This window comes from Sardina pilchardus, chromosome 9 (genome assembly GCF_963854185.1).
Source record: "Sardina pilchardus chromosome 9, fSarPil1.1, whole genome shotgun sequence".
Classification (NCBI taxonomy): Eukaryota; Metazoa; Chordata; class Actinopteri; order Clupeiformes; family Clupeidae; genus Sardina; species Sardina pilchardus.
Genome location: NC_085002.1, coordinates 5,657,747 through 5,674,524, shown reverse-complemented (window position 1 = coordinate 5,674,524; position 16,778 = coordinate 5,657,747). Strand labels below are relative to the sequence as shown.

At 45.3% G+C, this 16,778-nt stretch overlaps 2 protein-coding genes across 5 annotated transcripts in view; both read left to right on the top strand.

The window, feature by feature from the left end:
- Nucleotides 1-186: 186 nt before the first annotated feature.
- Nucleotides 187-5,603, top strand: LOC134092505 (ubiquitin-conjugating enzyme E2 J2). Its single transcript, XM_062545401.1, has 7 exons — nt 187-311; nt 1,877-2,007; nt 2,297-2,337; nt 2,615-2,717; nt 4,101-4,239; nt 4,536-4,616; nt 5,110-5,603. Exons 2-7 carry the CDS (start codon nt 1,877-1,879, stop codon nt 5,401-5,403), a joined length of 789 nt encoding a protein of 262 aa, XP_062401385.1. The 5' UTR covers nt 187-311; the 3' UTR covers nt 5,404-5,603.
- Nucleotides 5,604-8,056: 2,453 nt separating this feature from the next.
- Nucleotides 8,057-16,778, top strand: part of hipk1b (homeodomain interacting protein kinase 1b) — a 14,813-nt gene continuing 6,091 nt past the window's right edge. For 2 of the 4 annotated variants that reach the window (XM_062545399.1, XM_062545397.1), the window contains exons 1-9: nt 8,057-8,381; nt 9,627-10,375; nt 11,494-11,867; nt 13,055-13,178; nt 13,554-13,673; nt 14,304-14,390; nt 14,548-14,732; nt 15,597-15,747; nt 16,639-16,778. The exon at nt 16,639-16,778 is cut by the window's right edge and continues 47 nt beyond it. In XM_062545399.1, the coding sequence (XP_062401383.1) occupies nt 9,635-10,375; nt 11,494-11,867; nt 13,055-13,178; nt 13,554-13,673; nt 14,304-14,390; nt 14,548-14,732; nt 15,597-15,747; nt 16,639-16,778 (1,922 nt within the window). In that variant the 5' untranslated portion in view covers nt 8,057-8,381; nt 9,627-9,634. Of the gene's footprint in view, nt 8,382-9,626; nt 10,376-11,493; nt 11,868-13,054; nt 13,179-13,553; nt 13,674-14,303; nt 14,403-14,547; nt 14,733-15,596; nt 15,748-16,638 lie in introns of all 4 variants that reach the window. The other 2 variants (XM_062545398.1, XM_062545396.1) reach the window with 1 other exon arrangement.

Below are 16,778 nucleotides of genomic sequence, written 5' to 3'. Positions count from 1 at the left end.
TCATTTGTACAAAATTATGTGACTGTTCCTAAATCTATATCATATATAATCATATATATAATCATACATACACTTTTGTAATACTTTAGTGCTAAATATATCATTTGAAACCTTTTTCCATTTCTTCACAAACTGATCTAAGTCGCCTGTTGTTTGTTGTAAGGATATCTCCCCCTAGCTGTGAGGAAAGTGAAATGCAGTAAGAAGCCAGTCAGTTGCTGTGTTGTGTCGGCTTCATATTTGTATCACGGATTTGACATAGTCTGGCGCTTGGTCTAGCCATCGACAGACTTCTTCTGGAATCTGTAAAGGTAATAAATCACATTAACTTTTCTTAAATCACATTCATTGGTTACTCATCCAAATAACCGTGAAGCAGAGGCATTTCAGCTAACTGTAGCGGTATCAAGTAATGTCCGCTAAGTTAGCTAAGCTGTGAAGCTGCTTCAAACTCATGATGGCAGATGTTTACTGGCTTGGTTGATGTAAATATGACAGTCTATTGTCAGATTTAAGCATATTTAGGTCATTCTAGTTGTGCAGAATATATGGTAATTCTGAAACTGATTTTAAGTTTTGGCAGTTAACGTTAATTGGTCAGCTCTCACGCTAACTATCCTGGCTAAGTTAACGTAGCTAACATTAGCAGAGAGTCGGCGACAGAGCTAGCCGACCCTCTAGCTAACTAGGAAAGCTAGCTATTATCGCGGAGTCGTTTGGGTTTTTAGGCAACAAGTTTAAGTTGCTGATACACTGAGATGCGTATATTAGTTACCTTTCAGACTGGTAGTATAGTATTGTTTTCTTGCAGCATATGGGAGAAAGGTGATGCATTACTGGTCAAATAAATAAACCGTTAACTTTACTTGGTGACCCTTTCCAGTTGGCTTAACGATACCTAGCCCCTAGCTAATGTTAGCACGATAGCCAGTTCAACTAGCTCGCACACAGCTGATAGTCAAGAATAGCCTTAGCTAACTGTGTGAAAACGTCCTCGGTTAATCCTATCTTCAATAACAGGCAGACCAACCAGCGCAATATCCTACAATGTAAAACAACACTGTGTGATTTAGGTATCTGGTTGCGTCGGAGGCATATTGATCATAACGTCACTGTTTTGACATGGTGAAGTATTTCCTCCCTCTGACAGCTGTACGCAACGACCGACTACATTACTAACGACATTTAGGAGCACGTCATTTTTTATCCCTATGCTCTTAACAACACTACGTTTGTTCTAGAAACGTTGATTGTACCCACATTATGTCTTTCTGTTGATGTATGATGTGAAACATGGTGTAATCAGCGACATGTTTGTGCGATTGATGTAGCCTGATGTCACAAGGTGTGTTGTTCAGGCAGAGGTACGCTAGCAGCTACTGTTATATTTGAGTCCTCAGTCTTATTTGGCCTTAATCGTTGTCTGTTGGAGTTTAAACTTTTGTTTACATTACAACTCTGAATATACCTGCTGCATATATGTTAACTGCACTAAAATGAGTGTGAAATGCTAGTGACAATATTCAGTGAAATAGAATGATCGATACATTACATAATCCAGAGCCAGATTAAGCCTTTGTACAAAGAAAGACAAGACTCGGATATAAAACAGGATGTGTTGTAGAGTGTTGCTGCTGTTGAGTGTCTGGGTCAATGTGGTTTGGTCCATCTGGAGCAAACCTATCACAGATTTAATGGAGAAGATTGAGGGTGAAAGATTATGTCTGAGGTGTAATCAGCGAGCATGCTGCAGATTTGAGACCCATGACCCACATTCTCTGTTCTGCTGGTAGACTTGCACAGATTAACACTGTGTTGTGTTTATTTTGTCCCCATTTGGACAAACCTCACACTGGTGTCTTTACCTCTGGCCTAGATGAACGGCAATGCCAACAAGAGGGCGCCGACCACAGCAACACAGAGACTGAAGCAGGATTACCTCAGAATCAAGAAAGACCCTGTGCCTTATATCTGTGCGGAACCTCTGCCCTCCAACATTCTGGAATGGTACAGTTTGTTCAATTCGCCTATTTCACTCTGTGGGGTTGCTGTCATGATCATGTAGGCAAACACTTAGCCAATCTGTTGAAAATGACCACTTTTGTCACTTCATGTTTGTTTGTTATTTTAACCGATATTTGGGTCACTTTGACCATTGGATCACTAATAGAGCAGTCACCATGATTGAGCCATGGGTAACATGTCATAAAATGTAAAGCAATCCAGCATTGTATCAAAACAGCATCTCATGTATTGTGTTGTAGGCTTCACTGTAGTGTATTTTGTTTTCTTTTAGGCATTATGTAGTTCGAGGTCCTGAGAAAACACCATATGAAGGTAACTGAACTGAAATGAATGTGCTTCAACCTTACAGTGCAACAATAGTTTCATTCACACCCTGATTTGTAACATATGTTTTGGTACAGTTTTGTTACATACTGTGCATACATCCATACATGATCTCTTTCATATAATAATCTTCTTAAATGAATAACAAATTCGTTCAGTCATCAGGTCATGTCCACATTAATGCACTCAGAAAAGGAGGGCATGTTGCTGCTAGACGGTAACTCCTATTGTGTTGTCTTTGTTGTGTGTTGTCTCATTTGTGTAGGTGGCTATTACCATGGCAAATTAATATTCCCGCGGGAATTCCCCTTCAAGCCTCCCAGCATCTATATGATCACACCGAACGGGAGGTTCAAGTGCAACACACGGTAAGGATCTCATTAACGGCAAATATCTCAACATATAATCCTGTATGTTCTAAAGCATGTGGGCCCTGGCATGTTGTATATAGTTGTGCTCACTGGGAATCCAGTTTATTGGTTATACATTGCGATCACATTTCTGCTGCAAGAGGACCCAAAACTGAAGACTACATGAGACTAGACTAGATGTGACAGATTGATCAGAGGGATATTTCACAATACCTAGATAAGGAATTGAGCTGAGATTTTTGGTTATCCTGGATGGATTTAGCCTTGAGTCAGTATGTTTCACAAAAGAGATGCCACATAAGTTGCCATGGGGATTTATTCTCTGCACACATCCTGGTCCCGAGCAGGCTAACAGCCAAGCTAAATTAATTCTAATGGTAATTATATTGTCTTATTGGTTCAGCTAACTGCCATTTAAATCAGATCTCCATGTGCATTTTTCTTAGAGCTTTATTGCTATTTGTTACATATATTTACTCACAAAATGCAACCGATTGTCTGCCTAATACCATATTGTTGTCATTTTAATTATGGTAGCCTTATAATGATTAACATACTCGTCGTTTGCTTCTTTTGTTGATAGACGTTTGATGAATAGCCTACTGTAGTAATTGATTTGGAAGTGAAAAGGCAATTTTTCGAAGGTGTTTTCAACTAATTTGGTTCTAAAGACAATATAAAGGTATATATAGCCATACTATGTCCATCTTTGCAGTGGCAAGCGCTTTCTTTAATGAGGTTGCATGCCGAGACAAGGAAGCATTTACAAGGGGTTGCATAATGTAAATTTGCATTTAGTTCATCTGCCATACCTACTCCCGCTGTTTTACAGAAGAAGCCTCGTAGATAGTCTATATCAAAAGCGGTTGTTCACTTTGTGTGAATGGGCCTGTTTTCCACTTCTTTTTTTATTCCAACCGTGAGTTCTTTGGGGGAGAAATGACAACGCGCGTGTATCCTGAATTGCTGACACCTGGCTTGTCCTAGTCATACTACCCATCCTGGATTAGCGTTGGTGAGAAGAGTTGAGCTAGGATGACTATTAAATGCTATGTCAAGCCTCGCTTTATCACGTATCTTGGATTTTTAAATTTGCCTTTGTGAAATACCCCTCAGATCGTTTACCATTCTCAACCCAATCACAACAATGACATCAAATATTTTGGATCATTGTTGTTGATGATGCACAAGACAACAGCCAAAGATTTAATTTGTTTTAAAAATGGATGACCATCTATATAGAAAATTAATAATGATATTGGATTTGTCACATGGACCATGGATCCATACCATTTTTCTGAGACCGTTACATTTGGTTTTCTGTTCCTCTGGGCTGTCTGAAGCATTGTTGTTTGTTTGTTTGTTTGTTTGTGTGTTTAGGTTATGCCTCTCCATCACTGACTTCCACCCGGATACCTGGAACCCCGCGTGGTCCGTGTCCACCATTTTGACTGGACTGCTGAGCTTCATGGTGGAGAAAGGGCCCACTCTGGGTAGCATAGAGACGTCCGACTACACGGTGAGCCTGGCCCAGCAGATGACCACTTCAGATGACCGCTCTTAAATGCATTTTTGCGATAATTAGATGCTATCAGATTTCTTGCTCACATTTTACTATTAAGGATTTGAAGAGTGGTGTTCTTTTATCCATGAGTTATATTCTCATGAGTTATATTCTTATTATATATGATTTTCTAAATGTGTATTTTTGCTAATTTTCCAAGTGTTTTCTCTGACTGAATACAGGAAGTTCATACATAATTACAGTTGTTTTGCCTACCAGGGTAATGATTTATTTATGTTATTTTACCACAGAAACGACAGCTCTCTGCCCAAAGTCTGGCATTCAACTTGAAGGACAAAGTGTTTTGTGAATTGTTTCCAACAGTGGTTGAGGTAAGCCCCCATTACACAGCACACACACACACACACACACACACAGGTGACTAGCTATTCTAAAAAAAGTATCTAGTATCTTTTTGTTATTCTTCTGCATTGCTGGTAGAAAGAGGAAGATCTTCACCCATGTGCACACTACGTTATCTATAGGACTCAAATAGCATACCACACAAATATGAATTTGCTCAATCTGTTTGAGTTCTGTGAGAGTATGCAACAATGTTGGTGGACCGAAAGAAAGCCGTCTGAGTAATTGTTTGTCCTCAGGGTTAAGTGGCTGTATGTGTGATCAGTGTTTACAGTAGTTTCCTGTGTATAAGCCGCAGGACAGTGTTTTATTCAAGTTAAAAGAAACAAAACCATATTAATGCCATTAACTACCCCTGTGTATTAACCTCATGGCTGAAGACATTTTGCAAAATCAATGTGGCAAGGCTGTGGCTAATATTTGGGAAATTACCTTATGTTTGTGTGTGTGCGTCACCTCCAGGAGATCAAGCAGAAACAGAAGGCTCTGGAGGAGCTGAACTCGCGACCCCAGGCTCTGCCTCTGCCCGATGTCGTCCCCAACGGCGACGGGCATCACGCCCACTACGGGGCTCCCGTCCTGAACGGCCACGCCCCGCTGGCACCTGGGGCGGCTGCGGCCCCAGCCCCCGGTCTCCAGGCCAACCGTAACCATGGACTACTGGGCGGAGCGCTGGCCAACCTGTTTGTGATCGTGGGCTTCGCTGCGTTTGCATACACGGTGAAGTACGTGCTGCGGAGCATAGCCCAGGAATGAGCGGCGCGGCGAGGCGAGGAGAGGAAGGGGGGGAGAGGCAGCCGCAGCCGCGCGGACACCGCTAGAAAAGACATGAGGAGACTGGACATTGGGCTCCCATTCCCCCGAACCACATGCACAAAGACGGCAGATCTGCTGCCCCGCCTGAACCATGGAGGGGATGGGATAGCAGGGGAGGGGAGAGGAGAGGAGAGGAGAGGAGAGGAGAGGAGAGGAGGGGAGGGGAGAGGAGAGGAGAGATGGGGATGGGATAGGAGGGGAGGGGAGAGGAGAGGAGAGGAGAGGAGAGGTGAATGAAGGTGAGGGTGAGGGTGAGGTAGATAGGTGAGGTGTGGCCCCTTCTATGATTTGCCGGGCTCTGCTGAGAAGCAGGCGCACACAGGCAATGGCTCATGGGTAGGAGTTGAAGGCCTGGTTACAGGGCTCCCACTGAGAAACACACACAAACACACACACACACTTGCATATTTCCCCTTCCACACTCCTCTGGTCGGTTCCGCTCCAGGTGGATCATGTTCACATTGTCAGGCCTTCTCTCTCTGAGTTCTGTATAACAGACAGCTTCTGTTGACCTGGTGAAATTAAAGCACCTGTCCTAGAAGAATCAAAATCAGAAAGCCTTACTCAAGGGGCTTAAAGGTTCTCTGAGCAGTCTTTGCAAAAGTCTTACGATTCACTGGGTATTTAATCTTTTATATCTCTTACTAGACATACTGTACAGCTTTCTAAAACATGTATCAAAAGCAGAACTTCTGCTTCATGAAAAGTATACTTTGCCCATGCGTCTGTTGGTCCAAATGACTCAACATTGAGTTAATGGCACAGTGCTTTTGGAAAACTCACTGAACGAACACTTTCACATCTAAGAACTGGTCAGAACAACTTGTCCACACAGGAAGTTCCACTCATTTCCTTTATAATAGAATAGAGGAGAATGGCTTTTTTTCCTCCAGAAATTCGTAAATTGACCACTGGGATTACAAATCGGTGAAAAAAGCACCTCAACATATAAAAAAAAAAACAGTAGTCAAACAACAAAACACAACAACCTAGAATTGAACACACAATCTACAGCATGAAGCTTGCAACCCCCCAAGCTGAACATGTGTGTTTTGTATAATTCCTTCATTTGAAATCAAAGGAACATTTGTATACTTTTGTAAATTGCTGTTGCAACTCTGTTAACATATTAAGTGTAGAAGTGAGTGTACTTTTAAAGCTAATCATGTTATTGGTTTCAAACAGTCATGTTCGACCAGCCTTACAGTGAGTGTGTACTAAGGATTTCAAACTGACCTCACACCTGACATGGTGTTTGTGGGCATGTCAAACCACACCAGACAGGCTACTCCTATTGACCTACTCTATGTCCTCACTGCTCCCTCACTGCTCACTCCAGCTTGTTTCTGTCATAATCCAGTTTCATGAATTAAGCTGTACTGTCAAATGGCTCAAAAGATGTTAGAAATGTACCTGTTTCAGTGACCTACTACTGCTACATGTGTTGCGTTGGTAGTGAGCAAGGTTTTGGATTCACCCAGCAAATAGTTATTCTGTTCAGCTTTATTTTGTCCCCAGCACTGACTTGTGTTGGTAAACTCGTACAGATGTTTGCTGTTCTTACGATCAACATCCCCTGCATTGCAAACACACAGACCTGGAATAACTGCAGTATAACATTTGACACATGTTAGGTAAGAACATTATACATATAGTTTTAATTTGACAAAGAGTTGTTGGTGGTGAGGGATAGGGGGGCACCCCCTCCCCTCCTCTTTCCTCTCCTCTCCCCCTGGCCAGAGGCCTGTGGCTGGAGGAGATGTCCTAGTGGCCCTGGCTATCAGCCTGCCTTCTACCCATGAGCCTGTCAGCCTGGTGTGTCCTTGGCAGGGGATTAGTGACCAATATAATTAAATCTCCAATTGGCTTAACAGACTGTGCACCATAGAAGCTCTGAGTATGACTCACTTTGGGATCCTACAGTGTATTTTCTTCTTGTTCATTTTGTATTATAATGGATATTAGTTAACTTTTATTTATGATTTATCTTAATATGCTGTATTGTAAATGCTGAACATTTTATTGTACTGTATTTTTTTCTTGAAAACAGTGAAAAAGATATTTTCCTTTAAACATCCAAGCACGATGAAGATTTTAATTATGATTGAATCGATGACATACAGCTAACACCCAAATTCCACCAACATTTGTGTGAATTTGCAAAATGTCTGTTTTCATAGTCATTTTAAATAAAATATCCTGTTTGCAGGAGGTTTTGGAGAAAAAAATGAATGCACTTCCACTGCCACATTGAACATCACGACACAATTACCCTAGGCCTATTTAACCGGCCTATATAACAGGGCTATATAACATGTGACATCATCCATTTTACATTATTGAAATAACCAGTTTTAGTCATGATTTCACAGTATAAGTCAGTGCGCGTTGTGTTCGTCATGAATTCGTCTCTTACGTCAATCTTGGTGAACATGGGCCGTTTATAAACGATAAGGGTTGTTTTTTTCCTATCAGGGATTTGCCGTCCGCAGGTTGCGTAACCCTGAATCTCAGCTCCTGCTCAGAAACGTGTTCGGTGGGGGAAGGGGCCGTGCGCACGCGCGGTGAGTTCTAGTTCAGGAAGTCGCTCATAAGCAGCTGATGCCGAGATCTCTGCTGTTCCGGTGGAAGGAGGCTTAACGACTCTCGAGAGAAATAGTAAAAGAAATGTTTCCATCGGAAAAGCAGAGTACTGCTTGAGAGAACCGGCCATTTGGAATGAGTAGAGCAGAAGCCGTCGTTTTGTGAGACATTAATGCTGTGTCTTCGGCTAAACAATAGCCGATTTAGCTGTTTTTGTCGTGGGCCGGTTGGTTGTCGTGGGATCTAGCCTAACAATGAAGGCCTAACCTTCGAACTCGGTTGGATTTAATCCTCGGATTGATCTATCGACAGATAACTGCGCATCGTGGAAAAAGGTATGGGCAAATATATACTTTCCTACTACATGATGTTTTGTTTCGCATTTGATTTCGTTATATTAAATATGGCCCCTTATCTTGTTGAAAATTCCTCTCTATGGTTTTGGTTTCCATGGGTTGTCCTTTGGTTTTGCTGCTAGCTTGCTAACCAGCGATGGTAATTAACTGTAACGTTAAATAACATGTCATCTAACGCTGTCCTAGCTACATATTACACTAATTGCACAACCATTTGAAGTAGGTTTTGTGAACGCTTTGTATTCGTGCAATTATAAGCGGTCTGTGAAACGGATCGTCTCTGAGGTATGTCGGGTAGCCTGGAAAAATACCGTATCAGACTAGTGCTGTGAACGTTGAAGTCTTACTTTTCTATGAAATCTGCTGGGATGACAGATAGCAAGACAGTAGGTAAACAGAGGAGTATGAGCTGTTTTGTCCCCATTTATAATTTTCTAATTTTTAACATTATAACGCTGTCGTTTTGCTGCGTGATACGACTTCATGAAATTACTCAATGTCAGTAACGTTAGCTCTGGGTCGCTTAGCCGGCTATCGTTGTTTTCCACCAGCAGGGTGGAGCCACTGCGCTGGAAAACATTAGACTAGCGTTGCTGTATCTCTCACCAAACCCCACTAGCAAACTGACTATTTCCTCATCTCTACTGTTTTTTTCCAAATGTTTCCTTCGAAACGTCAAATTGAACCCACCCTTTCATTCTCAACTCAACAGAAACCCTTGGCGCAATGTCGAAATGGTAACTGTTTCACACGATTGCTCTGGGGCGCAGTGAACACTAGTGTTCCTGTAAATCGACGCCATTGAACGTGCTGTATTGCGAACGGAGTGTAATCTAGTTCTGTAAATATATTGGTCCAATTAATATATCGTGAGGCGTGCAATCTGATTCACACCTTGTCAAAATATATCAGGTGAATGTGCGTTTAATGAAGAATATAGATTGGGCTTCGAATATGCAGTCTTGGCAAATAGGCTACGCGTCTAATGTCCTATCCCATTCAAAACATTAACTTTTAAGTTAATGTGTAACATATTAATCTGTGTTGGGCATACATGTAACGTTATATGTTTCTTAAATGCTCAATTGAGATGGGTTATAAATACATATTCACTACGGTGGCGCATTGGTGGTTGGATAGAGGATTATAAATGCACCACCATTCTCCACTGGTTTTACTTTCCAAACACTCCCTGCATCATCATGGTTGTCCCCCCTCCCGCAGGTTTAGGCATGGCCTCCCAGCTGCAGGTGTTCTCTCCTCCCTCTGTGTCGTCCAGTGCTTTCTGCCGGGTGAAGAAGATGAAGGTGGAGAGCTGTGCATGGGAGGTGTCGGCGGAGCCCTACGGCGCCGTGGGCCAGGCCTATGGCTTCACGCCGTCGGCCGCCCTGCCCTTCAACTCCTCTGGCCTGGTCTTCCCCCCCGCCGGGGCCTCCCGAGGGCAGGTGGTGGTGCGGGCAGCGGACAGCACCGGTAGTCTCCCCCGCACCTCCCACAACAGCAACAACAACAACAGCAACAACAACAACAGCGGCGGCGGCGGCGGTGGCAGTGGCAGCCAGCACGGAGACTCCCACAGCAGCCGGGGGCAGAGGTACGGCGTGAAGCGAAAGAACGAGGAGGTGGACTCGTCCAGCGGCGGAGGCAGCGGCAGCGGCAGCGTCCAGATCCTGGAGGAGCTCTCGGCGCCGGCCTTCTCCGCCCGCGCCGCCGGTGGCGGGGGCAACACGGCCCAGTCCATCGCCAACTCCGCCCCCACCACCAAGAGCAGCAGCTCCAACGGCGAGGGCGACTACCAGCTGGTGCAGCACGAGATCCTGTGCTCCGTGTCCAGCAGCTACGAGGTGCTGGAGTTCCTGGGCCGGGGGACGTTCGGACAGGTGGCCAAGTGCTGGAAGCGTGGCACCAACGAGATTGTGGCCATCAAGATCCTCAAAAACCACCCTTCATATGCACGCCAAGGCCAGATAGAGGTAGGTGGGATGAGACCATAGGCCCTCCCGCGACCCCCGACCCCACTCAGCCCGTGACTCAGATTTTCCCATGGGGGTGCACGAGTGAGCCGTTTCCATGCGTGTTTCAGAACTTTGAGAAGGGGGTTTTACAATGTATTCAATGTGTCACATGAGAAGTTCTCCTTCTGCCTCTAATAATATTCACATACGGCCTTATCTTGCTGTTATCGCCCGGAGAGAAGACATACTCTTTTCTGATTGGCTGGTGGGTTGGCTATTAATTCTGAATAACGGGACACCTATGAAGTAGATCTGGTTAAAAAAAAAGTTTGATCACTGTTCCATATCAATGCCGATGAATGGTAGCTACAACAACCGTAGTAGGATGATGGTTCAGCCTGGAAGCAGGCTTCACCACAATGGAATGAACTGTAAACATGCTAACTGTCCATGTTATCGCTGCTGGGGCGAAAGAAAGATGTCCAGCAAACTGAACAAAATCGGCTTCTTTAAGGCATAAATGCATGACCGTTGCCTACAGTTGCAACTGCGTGAAGAGCAGGATAATGGCCTTCGATGTGTCGTATGGACTTAATGAACTTGGGCGGAGGACAACTTCGTTGACTCCCCTCGTCCGTTAATTCCGTATATCAGGGCATCCCTTATCCATTACTGGAGACTGACTCACACTCACATCAACGAGTCCTCACTTTAGTTGGGTTGAAAACTTGTGCCCACAGTCTTCTTGGTGGGTGAGGATCTGGTGGCCTTACCAGTGGTGTAGTCTAGTTGCCTGTCGTGGATATACTGTGATGTAGTTGTTAGCATGCCTGTTTTAAGTGGGTATACTGAGATGGTGATGTTTTTAAGTGTGTATATTGCATAGTCCTGCGTATCACATAGGGCCTCTCTCATTCGTCTTTTTATCAATCCTCCCTTCCTTTCTTGTTCCTCGTTCCCACTGGTATAGATAGTGAATGATGGGGCGGCAACAATGGGATAGTCTATCCAGTGTTAATTATAGATCAGTGGGAACGAGCCTGGAGGGCCGAGCATCGAGGAGAGAGGTTGAGAATGGGCCATAGACTACACCGCCGGTCATTGCTGACGATGCGCATCATTTCCTGTGTGTGCAGGTGAGCATCCTGAAGTGTCTGAGCGCGGAGAATGCGGACGAGTTCAACTTTGTGCGCTCGTACGAGTGCTTCCAGCACAAGGGCCACACCTGCCTGGTGTTCGAGATGCTGGAGCAGAACCTGTACGACTTCCTGAAGCACAGCAAGTTCAGCCCGCTGCCTCTGCGCCACATCCGGCCCGTGCTGCAGCAGGTGGCCACCGCGCTCATGAAGCTCAAGAGCCTGGGCCTCATCCACGCCGACCTCAAGCCCGAGAACATCATGCTGGTCGACCCCATCCGCCAGCCGTACCGCGTCAAGGTCATAGACTTCGGCTCCGCCAGCCACGTCTCCAAAGCCGTCTGCTCCACGTACCTGCAGTCGCGCTACTACAGGTGAGTCAGCCGCACCTGCACAGGTGAAGGATGGGATGATGATGATGGTGATGATGATGATGGTGGTGATGATGCAGGCTTTTTTTCAAGTTTACCCCACAACAAGAGGAACAGGTTTGAGTCTGTGATGGTCATGAACTCCTGTACCTGTGCTGTGCTGTTTAGTGCAGGGCGTGGTTTTACTCTCTACTTCAGATTTGTGTTCATGATATTTAGCAGGCACTATTGTACCAAGGGACATGCACTAACTTCAGTGAACATTAGATTAACATTACCATGAGCAGTTTACAGAAAAGTCAAATAACCTACAAATGGCAATATTATTAATAGACTGAATAGACGGAATAATCAGGTTAACCATACACATTCAAACTGCAAATCCTCTGTGTCACTTCTGAAATCATTTATGGCCATGAATATGTATTTATTCATTCAAAGCCATTGCTTCTTTCCATGGTAGCAGATGAAGAGTACAGCATAGCTAGCTTGTTATCAGCATGCTCAGTCAGTAGATGTGCTCTCTTTGACTGTAACTCTGACGGACCTTATTATTGATACTTCTAGGGCCCAAATTGAAATACTGGGTAAAGTTCAGAGTTAGTCTATGGGCCCGAGTTCAACTGCGATTACGCTATAGCGGGAAGCGACGTCAAGACAGGGACTCTGAAAAGAGCGAGGCCTTTCCCATGAGGTGAAATTGAATAAGCCAATCGCAGGCAACCAACCAGTGTTTAATTCTGATCTATCCATCTTTTAATGATTAACTCTGGCCTGGCCACAGTGTGTGTGCACTGCACAAATACACCGCCAGACTTGCACCCTCTGAGCAACAACAGCACCATGTGCTGTGGAACCGCTTTCAGAGCAGCGCTCATTTTCAAATCGATTTACCGTCATTTCCCAACTATTTGCTGCGGCTTATGTGTTTTGCTAAATGTCTTCAGGTTAATACAGGAGGGCAGTTAATATGGTCTTATTATGGTTTTGTGTCTTTTAACTTGCAAAAAAAAACCACTGTCCTGTGGCTTATGCGCAATGCTGCTAAGCCACAAGAAATGACTGTGGAATAGAATAGAAGCTTTAGTTAGATTTTAGACCACATTAAAAATAGGTCCCCTAGTGTAGTGTTGATCTACAGTATGTCATCAGCCAATGCCGTGGTTTCACGTTGTCTTGGAAACCCGCAGGGCTCCCGAGATCATCCTGGGCCTGCCCTTCTGCGAGGCCATCGACATGTGGTCACTGGGCTGCGTCATCGCCGAGCTCTTCCTGGGGTGGCCGCTCTACCCCGGCGCCTCGGAGTACGATCAGGTGGGTCCCTCCGATCGCTCCTGCTCAACGCTCATTACCCAGCATCCTCTGCTGCTGAGTGCTTCCAGTGCTTAAACTGGACCATACACATCACACAGATTACATACGCATACTGTACATATACATTTACTGTATGATAGTCATGCAGACTTTCCCTTCTGTTTTACATATAGCGTTAGCATATGGCATACATGTAGATTGTTACCGTCTTGTTATCTGCTCAAATACTTGCACATAATCATACATATCATCTACCATTGCATGTTGGTGTTGTATATTCTGTTTTGACAGCTCTTAATACTGTAGTTGTGAGCTCCTTTGCCCATCAGAGTTTGTAGTAACTGGGTATGTATGTGGCCGCCTGTTCCCTCTCAGATCCGGTACATATCTCAGACGCAGGGTCTGCCAGCCGAGTACCTCCTGAGCGCCGGCACCAAGACCAGCCGCTTCTTCAACAGGGGCCCCGACTCCAGCTACCCGCTCTGGAGGCTAAAGGTGAGCGACGCCTAGCTGCTCTAGAGGTTAGAGGTCAGAGGTCAGAGACAGCCGTCGGGACCATTGAGCTGAACGAGACCAACTATCGGGCTTCGGAGTGCAGCTTTTGCTGTTTTTTGAGATTCCACACGATTTGGATTTTGCATTAGTGTGTTCCTCTGTGGTGATTATCTTTGTCAGTCTTAACCCTTGAGCTCTACACACACACACACACACACACACACACATGGCCGGTGATGTGACTGCTATTTACATGGCTGGCGACTGGCAAATTTGAATAGAACCTCTTGAAGTGAATGGGGCAATGCATACCGGTATTGCAAGTGGAACGACAGTCGATGCATTGCTCTAATCGGCCCTTGGTATTGGTGATGGAAATGTCTGTTCCTATTGATTTCTATTTCTATTGATTCTTCACAATTGCTCCATTCAGTGGTATGGGCAGTGTATCTCCACTGAATGGATGAGTGCTCTTCGCATCGCCAGTAGTAAGTGTAGTAAAACGGTTAAGGGAATTCCACTGTCGCGCTGGACTGTCTTATCGCTGTGGTAGTGAGAGATCTCCAAGCATTCGAACTGATCAGTGTTCCTCTCTCCTGTGTGTGTGTGTGTGTGCGTGCGTGCGTGCAGACTCCGCTAGAGCACGAAGCGGAGATGGGCATCAAGTCCAAAGAGGCTCGGAAGTACATCTTCAACTGCCTAGATGACATGATGCAGGTAAAAGTTAAAGTTGAGTCGTTTTATTTACTCTTCCCATCTCTCACCACCCCTAGACGATAGCACCCCCCCCCCCCCCCCCATCTCTTTAATATTGACCCGTTCGCTGTGTCTGTTGAGCCGATTAACATCTGCCGTGGTTCTGCCCTCCACACAGGTAAACCTGTCCACTCACCTGGAGGGAACGGACATGCTGGCGGAGAAGGCTGACCGGCGGGAGTTCATCGACCTCCTGAAGAGGATGCTGCGGCTGGACGCCGATAAGAGGATCACGCCCTCAAAGACCCTCGCCCACCCGTTCGTCACGATGAGCCACCTCCTGGACTTTCCACATAGCTCCCAGTAAGAGCCCTCCCCTTTTCACCAGATGGTTTAGTCCTGTCAGCAGTCCCCTTCCCTGTCACTGGATGGTTTGCTCCAGTCCACAGGGTTCTGTTTTTTTCCACATTTCAGTCTGTATAGAGCTTTATCAAACACCAAACAACTTTGACAAGATTTGAGAAAGATTTCAACACTTAATATCTTATGAGGGGAGGGTGTATTATTTAAAACACTCCAACTTTAGTTGTCTGGTACAGTGTGGATCCTTGCTAACCACCACCAATGTGTAACGGCCACCTGTCTGGGCGTCCGGGAAATGGGAGGATCTGGGGTTTTATTCGTCAGTCTGTCTGTCAGTCTGTCACACAATGCTACGTGCGGTGTTAGCTGCACGTTGGTTTGGTGTGTTGTTATCAGAACAGTGGTTCTTTGTCTCAAGTAAGGGCACCAAGAATGCTTTATTCATTATACTCTATATATTAACTGTATTTCTGTGTTTATTTTGGGATGAGTGCAAGACATTGTGTCTTGTCTTGTGTAACTATTTGGTTGGATAATTCAATACAACTCTTAGTTTATAGATTAGAAGAATTTGCAGACTGAATGTATTGCCTGCAGTCATGCGAGGGGAAGTGGCTGACCTCTCTTGCTCTCCTACTGATGTTTTATTATTTTTGTATTATGTATACAAATAGTTTGTCATTTTATTGCCTGTTTTTTTTCTCCTGAAATTGTTTGTTTGACGGACTGAGTGTTTTATAGTTGATTTTGTAAGGTGACTGAGCCTTGAGAAAGGCAATCATAAATAACATTGTTGTTAATATTGACCGTTGAGAAAGGTGGCCGTAAATAACATAATTGTTAATACGGTTTACTTCCTCGCAGTGTCAAGTCCTGCTTCCAGAACATGGAGATCTGCAAACGCAGGAGCAGCTCGTACGACAGCGGGAAGACCTTGTTTGCTGCTAACACGGTCCCTGGTGCCGCAGGGAACCTCACCGTCACCTTCAGTAGCCAGCTCAACCAGCACAACCAGGTACACTGGACTCATTCACTGATTGGCATAAATGCAGAGGCCCAATATCCCTCACGGGATCAAAAGAGTACGGTATACACAGACCTGCCAACATGTACACATTTTGCGTAGCGGGCACGCATTTTGACATCCTAGTACGGTTGTACAATTCCATGATCTCTCATTTCGTCAGTTTCAGTGAAGTTGTCACTGAAGTTGATTTTGCACTACATAGCCGCTAGCGAGCGGTCGCGGGGAGGGTGGGGCGAGTGGTCTCAGTGTACTCAGAAAATTCTTTCAAGGTTGGCAGATCTGTACATACTATACTATACTACTATATAGTTGAACTTTCGGACACTAAAGACACCTTACTGTACTGTTACTGACCCTAGGCAGATAGATGGGTTAGGCCCTCGAGTCGTGGATCTGTCTGAGGTTTCTTCCTATATGTATCCCCAATTCTAGGGAGCTTCCCTCGCCCCTGTTACTCATGGGCTCTCTCTGAATATTTAACACGCTGTAAAGCGCCATGAGACATGTGAGTTTTGGCGCTCTATAAGTCCACCACAGGCTTGCCCACACCGGTGGTCAGTCACCGGCACACCGACACTCCGTATAGGTGATGTGGGCGTTATTAGTCATGGTGATTATTGTGGATTAAGAAAAGGCTAAAAATAATGAGCGGATCCTCTTTAAGCCTCTCTTGAGATGTCAAGTTAGTCAGCCCTGTGAGAGGTGCCTCCTGAGCTGAGAGATTTCCGCCTATACCTTCATCATCAGTCTTATCGCCTAATCTCCCGGGCCAGCTCAGTAGGAGCAGGAGGCCCTCATGGGGCATGCCTGGCCCTGGCTCTGCACATACGGTATGCAGCGAGCGCTTTATCTGATTTGCCTTGCGTTGCGTTTTTCCAGGTGCCGTCAGCGGGGGGCGCTGTGCCGCTGCTGAACTACCAGCCGGCGCTGTACCAGCAGGCCACCATCAACATCCCGGGCCTGACCCAGCCCAGCCTGCCCATGCAGGCCCGCACCACGCAGCTCTGCGGCCAGCCCGA